Genomic DNA, 8,395 nt, shown 5'->3' on the forward strand with positions numbered 1-8,395 from the left:
GAATCCATGATGGATGTAATACCCCTTGGTATGGTTGGCTGACAGGGTCCTGATTTGCTACCAGATAAGCCAATGAGACATGAGTTATATTTATTGAACATGGAATCAAATATTAAAAAGATGCACACTAGATAACTACAATGATTTTATTCTGCATTGAGCTTTATTTCAAGGAAAAGAGTGTTTTCAATATCAAGAAGCATGCATATATATGTGTCTTCCATGCTATTTTTTCTGCAAGTTGCTTTCACTCCAAATTAAAGAAGTAGAGTTCAGCTGCTAACATGTATCTACTATAGTTGCCTTCAAGTTATATGGGGAAACTGAGGCTCAGAGAGGGTCTGGCCCATGGTGACATAGTTAGCAGAGGACAAACACAATATTTGAACACAACTGTATGCTCTGAATCCAGATGTACATGACATTGTAGGGAATACTCCCAAAGGGTAGAGTCTTTGCCTTTCAAACTCAAAAACTAGAATATCACAATTATAACTTCAGGGAACAGTGTTTTAAGTGAAGAGGTTCTATATTTCTTGGCAGATCATCTTAGTGTCACCAGGAGACACTGGAAAAATAAAAATAAACCCAAGTTAGAGGGATTTCAGATAGTGAGACTCTCTGTTCTATATCCAGCTGCTACAGATTTTTTTATGATACATGCCCAGGGAGGGTTAGAGTGTGACCCGCACCCCTGCAATAATACCCAGCCACCAGCCATGCCATTCAAAGTACTAGGGTGGTCACCTTCCTGGAGTCATTTCACTGTTCAGGCCTGCAGGTCCCTGTGGTGGTGGCCAAAGGGTTTGGAGCCCACGTTGGTGGGCATGAAGTTCCTCTTAATCACGCTCCCAGATCTGCTCAGCCAGCCCGCCATCTTATGGGTCACGCAAGTGGCAGTGTTGCACGATCTCTTCTGGGCAGTGATGCTGATTTGTAGGATGGAGAAAATAAGAAGGACTGTCAGTGAGAGGTTGAGGGCAGATGCTGCCCCATGGGACCATCAGTGGAAAATTACTACTCTGAGAGGCACCAATGAACCTTAAATGTTTCTGCTAAATACAATCATCACAGCAGAAAATCAAAGGTTTTTAGGGAAAATGCCACAATCACTCCCTGTAGACATTTCCAGGGGTGTCAGAAGACCAAAGATGTCTCTGGGTTAATGTTCTTGGAACTCAGAACTGTAACAGCCAATCTTTCCTGTGTAAATTAAATACCAACCAAGGCTTATGAGATGAGAGATTTATGGCACTATACCCAATCTCATTCTTAAGTATACACCTTCCCGGTAAGCTGGGGGAAGGGTAAGCCATGTTCTGGGAGGGGTGCAGAGATTTACCTGAAGCCCTCTGTCTCGTGCTCCAGCTCACTGGCCTTCATCTGCACATAATACTTCACCGTTTCAGCCAGTAGGAGGCGCGATTCCTCCTCAGTGAGTGTAGCAGGTACAAAGCCACTTTCCAAGGCCGACCTAGGGAAGGGAAGGAAGCCCAACTCATGCTCTGAGCCCCTGCCTACCCCCACACCCCAGGATAAGCAGCCAGCTTTCTTGGTTTCTGGGACTTCCACTGAGGATGTGGCCAACCCAATTCTCTCTCTCTTTTTAATTTCTTTTTTTTAAGGTTTTAAAAAGTAACATTTATTTCTTAAAAGTTAACATGTGCAGGGCTTCCCTGGTGGCGCGGTGGTTGAGAGTCCGCCTGCCGATGCAGGGGACACGGGTTCGTGCCCCAGTCCGGGAAGATCCCACATGCCGCGGAGCGGCTAGGCCCGTGAGCCATGGCCGCTGAGCCTGTGCGTCCAGAGCCTGTACTCCGCAATGGGAGAGGCCACAACAGTGAAAGGCTCGTGTACCGCCAAAAAAAAAAAAAATTTACATGTGCATAATAGGAAACCGAAAAACACAAGAAACGAAAAACAAATTCATCCATCATCACAAGCAGTTTACTGTTTGATGTGTCCTTCTAGATCTCATTTGTGTACTTACACAACTAAGCATCCATTTTTATGTAATTAAGATAATACAGTTATGTATCATGCTTGTTCACACATCATTTCAAAGTCCCAAAGCTATGAGTGTTTTGATAACCAAGAATACACTACACCAACTCAATCTGGAAGGAGAAAAATGTAATCCTGCCTTTCTTGGTGACAAACATTTCAGAAAAGACAAAAATGGCAACAGGCCTCTAGACAAACATATCGGCAGAGTTATGATTAACATACTACATTGCCTTAATGTTCAATTAAAAATGAGACATAAAGCAACAGAGTACACAAAGTATAATGCTTCTAAGAGGATTCATTATCCAATCTAAACTATTAAAGTGTTAGCGAGGAGGTATGTTTCCATTGAATTACTTAACAATGTATTCCTATAGTACAGCCAAGAGATGCACACACATCAATGGTTATCATCAAAATATAAATATGAACACGTCCACATACATCACTCCCTTTATACTTCCTTCTGCCCCTCTGCTGCCAACCTAATGAACACGTCCTGACATACATTTCTCAGAGACAGTTAAACAATTCCATGTCCAAGATGCTGCTTTTTCATCAATTATAACAAAGATATTTACAAATTGGTTAATTCACTAGCTCTACTTTTTACCATACATTGTTACTTCAGGACATCTAAAAAAGCCTAGATGTTGCAAAATAATGAATGAACCTAGTCTATAATAAACATTGGTACTTTACAAAAATGCACATATAGACCTATGGTTATAACCTAAAATTGTTTTCTATATGGAGATATTAGCCAAGAGCCCTTTCCCTTCACCCTTCCTCTTACCCCTTCTCCAGCATTTCAACGACTAAGTACAAGACTACATCTAGCTCCAAGAGGTGGATTAACATAGACACTCCCAGAAGACACAGCCCTTCCTAAAAACCAACAAAAGGGCATTAATTAAGGGATTATTTTACTACTCTATTTTTAATATACTTTGGGCATTTGGACTTGCTTATTCTTTAATACACAGCAATATTAACTAAAACACACAAATAGAACAAGGGTTAGACAATCTGAACTTGTCTAAAGACTCATGGGCACAGATCCCTTCTCTGCACTTGCTTCCCTGTCCCCTCTTCCCTCCCCGACCACCCAGTGAATGGTCAGCCTACTCTCCAAGACTCAAGTTTAACAATTCCACTCCCCAAATGTAACCATTCCTATGAATTAACAGAAAAAAATACTTAAAATGTATTACTTTAACTCTCTACTTTCAACATATGTTGTGCACTTTTATACATCTAGAAAGACTAGATGATTCAAATAAGGATTTAAGTTTGTCCAATGAATAAACTGCACACAAAGGCTTTAATCTCAAAGTGTCTTCTAAACAGGAAAACTCTGGCCTAGAACCCTTCCCCTTTTCATCTCTATCAACCCAGCCCAGTTCTCCATGGACAGGGCATAAGGCATGTATCCATCCAAAAATGACACTTCACCAGGATTTAGGCTCTGGTGTGACCTAAAAGAAGTGGTTTGCTCCAAGTGGATTATATAGACTTGTGAAAGGTGATGGTTAGATTTTCAAGAATTTTATGAGCTTAGTGTAAATACAGCCATTATTAAAAATTAAATGATAATGATTTGAATCTGAAAATGATTCCAATTTAATGTAATTTGAATAAAGGTGAGAAATTAGATGAAAACATCACATAGATTTAATAACAAATTTATTGGAAAAGTAATTAGCAGATTAGGTGTAATTCATTGATTAAATTATGGTTAAATTAGTAAACAGGTTTGCTAAAGATAGAAATGTTTGGTAACAATCAACAAAAGCATGCTGTAGGTTCAATGAGTTACAGTATATGAAATTTAAAGGAGTATCCTGTATCTTATGTGTGTTTGTAAACTGTGTGATAAACATCTTTGTATCATAAAAAGTTTATGATAAACTTATAAACATGTTTACATTCATACATGACCCTCCCCCATAAGAGCCAGATTCAGCACAGCACAACTTAGAACACAGAATTATATGATTGGGAGGTGGGAGTGCTCCTGGCACGGCTGTCTCACCTGAATGGCGCTGAATGGAGCATGCCTGCCTGGTACAGGACCAGGATGCTGAGGACCAGGAAGCAGGGGAACTTCCACAAGCCCATGACGACTCTCTGCAAGGGAAGAATAACATCAGCACCTGGAGCAATAAATAACAAATTCCATGAGCCCACAGACCCAGGCTCTGCTCCTGCCTCTGCCCCTAACTCCCTGGCATCCTGGCTTCAGGCTGGACATGTCACTCCACTTCACCATCGTTTCCTCCTCAGCCAAGTGGACTGCTGGAAGATCCAGTAAGGCTGCAGCATGCTTGTTTTAGCAAAGAAACCTAGTGGGACAACTGGGTGAGGAGGTCTTAGTCCATAGCCCCCGCCCCATCAATCCACTCACTCTCACATACAACCTGTTGGCCAGGACTCCTGGAGGACAGAGTCCGAGTACCTGTCACCACAGCTTTTCCCACTGTGGAACCCAGAGCTGTCCTCCTGGTGCCGGGCTTTTGCACGTACAGGGAGGGGGGAGGGGATCACCGAGGACAAATTTCTGCGGTTGGAATCCCTGAGAAACTGAAGAGCCACATTCTACTGCTCAGCTGCTCCACACTTTGGTAACGAGTGCCCTGTGAGAATCAAGCTGGAAGGGCCTCAGATTGGAACCCAGGACTTAAACTGGGAAAAAAGTTCCCAGAACACGCAACGGGGGCTTGCGTTTAATGTCTGCCTGCCCCTCAGTCACTGCACCTATTTGCCACCCCTTGCGCTGGCCCAGGTTCCGAAGCATTTCCCGCGGTCCGCTAGGCACAAGACGTGATCCGTGAGAGCACCATCGGCACAAAACGATTCCTGCGTCCAGATCTGCTTGCAGTGCCAGGGGAGCTCCAGCATCCCAAACTGACCTAAGCACGTGTGCTTCGGGAAAGGAAACTGGAGCCCGGCTCAGCGCGGGGAGAGTGAAGCAGGGAGTGCGTGAACTGAGACCATCCCGTGTTACCTGTGGAAGGAGCCTGGGATGCGTTGCAGAGTAATGCAGGTTGTGTGAAGTGACCTAGACAGAAGTGGACATAGCCTTTGAGACTGGAAGAGATCAGCTAAGAAAAAGTAATGGAGAGAGAGGAGGAAGGGAGGAGAGAGAGAGAAAAACAGAATCCCAGCTAAGCAGGAATCTCCTGGCTTACCTGGCAGCAGGAAGCAGGTGGCTTAGAGCAGAGGAGGGAGCAGTGGCAGTAGCTTTGGCTTCAGGCGATGGCACTGTGGCAGAAGTGGCAGTGACACTCGAGCTGGGCAGTGCGTCTGATGCCTCCTAACACCAGCAGCTGCTCTTATTCCCGCTGCTCTGGGTCTGGGGTGGTCCAGGAGCTCTGGGCAACCAATGAGGGGAAGGATCTGAGCCCCAGAAGGATTGTGTCATCACTTGCGTCCAGAACCTGGAGCATCCAGAAGGACCACCCCACTTGTATTTGCATTGAGGTCATTGATGGCGGGGGTGGGAGGGGGACATAGGGGGGTTGGTGAGGACCAACGAATAACACAGGAAAAGTGAGAAGGAATTTGAGGACAGTATGACGTCATGGTGAACTTCACCTCTTCGATTTCGCAGGTTTTGAACACGCATGTGTCCCACTCCATCCCCAGCTGTGCGATCTTGTCAGGCAGAGTCCAGCATTACAAGGAACCCTGTCTCCCCTAGGTCTGACCGCAGACCTCCGTGCAAGTGCAGCTTCGAGGGTTAATGCACAGTAGAGTTGATGATTCTGTGCCCAAGGAGGGGGTCTGATTCAGGCAGCTGCAATCACGCACAGGAGGGCAGGGATTGTGGGTATCAGACACAGAGGATCAAGAACTTTGTCACACTGGAACTCTGTTGCAGCTGTGCCTTTTGCAGGTGGAAACATCGTGGGCTAGTAACTTCTAGTGCCTCAGTATACTTATCTTTGAAATGGGGATCATATTCTCATCTTGAAGGAATGTTATCATTACTAAGAATGTACCTGTTATCTGCCCAGGTGGGGATCTAGAAGTGCTTACCAGGGAAGTTCATAGGGGATTCTGTGGGATGCCAATCCATCTTCCCAATCAGCACCCTGTGCAGCTGCCTGGAGTCATGCTGGTTGATCCATGATGTGGGTTAAGGAGGGGCTGGATGCCCTGCTGGGCCTGAGCAGGGAAGTGCAAGGATAAAAGCTTCCGAGCGGACCTCTAGCCCCACGCCCCTCCCCCACCATTCATCACCTAAAGTTCAGCCTCCTTCTCGAACCATTTGCCCAGCTGCCCCTTGCTTCCGGCTGCTGTTTGCCAAGATGTTCCAGTGACCCGTGATTCCAGCCCTGCACCCACGTCTACCGCAGTTCAGTCCTCTGCTAGAAAGCCCGCCAAGCTTGGTGGTGCTGAAGAGTCCAGCGGAGTGCAATCCTCGCTCTCACTTCAATCATACTCTACACACACAGAAACTCAGTGCTTTCTCCAAACATGTGCTCACTGCCAAACCACAGGCACTCACAAAATGACCCTGGCGCTCAGCGGCATCCAGGTGATGCGCACAGTCCCGCCCTAAGTATGCACAGAGCAGCATGATTAGGACCTGCATCCACGAAACCTGCACCGACTCTCAGTAAGTGTGCTCTGTAAAGCCCAATTACTCAGCACCTCGACCCTCCTACCCTGCCCAGCACGTTTCTGGATCTCTCTGTCGGAGCTCCTGCTCTAAGCCTTCCAGGAAGGTCTAGGGTGCTGACTTGCTGTCCTCAGCAGATAGAATGCAGAAAACGAAGCTTCTCACTGTCCGCAGTATCGCTGGGTCTGAGCACATAGCGCAAGATGCAAGCAGGCTGTACAGACCCTCCAGCGCGGCAAGCACTGCGGCAGCATCGCGGGGCGGTGGAATAAAACACGGATCCAAGGTAGCTGGTTTTCTTAGGCGGAACCGAAACTAGCCGAAACGAGCCACGAGTGACCCGAGCCACAGGTCCCCGCCCAGACCGCAGTGTCAAGAAGCTTCAGTGTTTTGTTCGACACGGCGGCTGTCTCGCGGCACATCTCTTCCCCTTGCAGGTTGGTGGTCTCCGGGCTCAGGACACCTAACTTCCAAGATGCCCTTATTCCAATTTTCTGCTTCTTAACCGCAGCGGCGGCACTGATGCAAGCGAATAAAACCTTGGGCCAGGGGAACTGGATATCTGAAACTGGCTCTCCTCAGGCAGGGCGGTGGGGGATCCGGGGAATGGAATAACCGGTTGGAAGCGCGCAAGTGCGCTTGGGCGCAGAGCCGGGAAAGGCAAGATGTGCAAGGGAAGGATTCAGGATGGCGGATCGTGGGTTCAGTGCATCTTGGAGTCTCGAGGCAGAAATCGGGGGCTGAGACCCAGACCGGGGTTAGGGAACTCAGCAGCAAGCCTAAATTGGCGAACACGGCAAAGCAGATACTGTGCGGCATGTAAATTGGTCTCTGCCACTTAAGACTGTTGTAGGCGAGGCTTTAAAACTCAGGTGCAAAACTCTTCTGCCGACATGACTTCCAAGACCAGAGTTTCTGACGTATGAATCTTCTGAAATCATTTGTAAGTACGTGTGTACATGGATTGCCTTTTCCTTTTTTAAAAAAAAAAAATACTTATTCATTCATTTGGCGGTGCCGGGTCTTAGCTGCTGCGGCAGGGCAGATCTTCGTTGCCGCGAGCGCACTGTCACTGTGGTCTGCGGAATCTTTAGTTGTGGCATGCGGAAGGTATGCGGGATCTAATTCCCTGACCAGGGATCGAACCCTCGTCCCCTGCATTGGTAGCTCGGAGTCAAGCACTGGACCACCAGGGAAGTCCCGCCTTTTCCTGGGGAATTCCCGCCTCTTCCTATTGAGAGAACCATGGCTTTCACCAGTGCAATGGTGATGACAAAATGGTTAAGAAACGACTATTTTAGAAGCCGAATTTGTAACCATATCATTTTGTGAGCTCAGAACTCCACCCCTGGCTGTCACGTGTGCCATCAACCTTCAAAGCCTAAATTCATTCCCCTCTCTGAAATCTTTGGTGGCTACGAAGGGCTAGCGGTGTGAAGCAGGACACAGGGTCTGCACCCAGAGGGTGCTAACGTAGCCTCCTGCAATTTCAGCTTTTCTTGAAAAGTCAGTCTCTCAAGATAGGGAGGAACTATTATGAACTCATCCATCAAGTACTCTGAATTTCTAATGAGTCCTGGTGCTGAGCTGGGGGCAAGGTTAAAAAAAAAAATCTTTGGGGCTTCCCTGGTGGCGCAGTGGTTGAGAGTCCGCCTGCCGATGCAGAGGACACGGGTTCGTGCTCCGGTGCGGGAAGATCCCACATGCCGTGGAGCGGCTAGGCCCTTGAGCCATGGCCGCTGAGCCTGCGCGTCCGGAGCC

At 47.2% G+C, this 8,395-nt stretch overlaps 1 protein-coding gene across 1 annotated transcript; it reads right to left on the reverse strand.

The window, feature by feature from the left end:
• Positions 1–769: 769 nt before the first annotated feature.
• Positions 770–4,128, reverse strand: LOC307055802 (calcitonin receptor-stimulating peptide 3-like; the record flags this gene model as incomplete). Its single annotated transcript, XM_079708051.1, has 3 exons — positions 770–929; positions 1,343–1,474; positions 4,043–4,128. The coding sequence occupies 3 exons, from the start codon at positions 4,126–4,128 to the stop codon at positions 770–772; spliced, it is 378 nt and encodes a 125-aa protein (XP_079564177.1).
• Between the last annotated feature and the right edge of the window lie 4,267 nt (positions 4,129–8,395).

This window comes from Hyperoodon ampullatus (genome assembly GCF_949752795.1).
Source record: "Hyperoodon ampullatus genome assembly, chromosome: 7".
Taxonomy (NCBI): Eukaryota; Metazoa; Chordata; class Mammalia; order Artiodactyla; family Ziphiidae; genus Hyperoodon; species Hyperoodon ampullatus.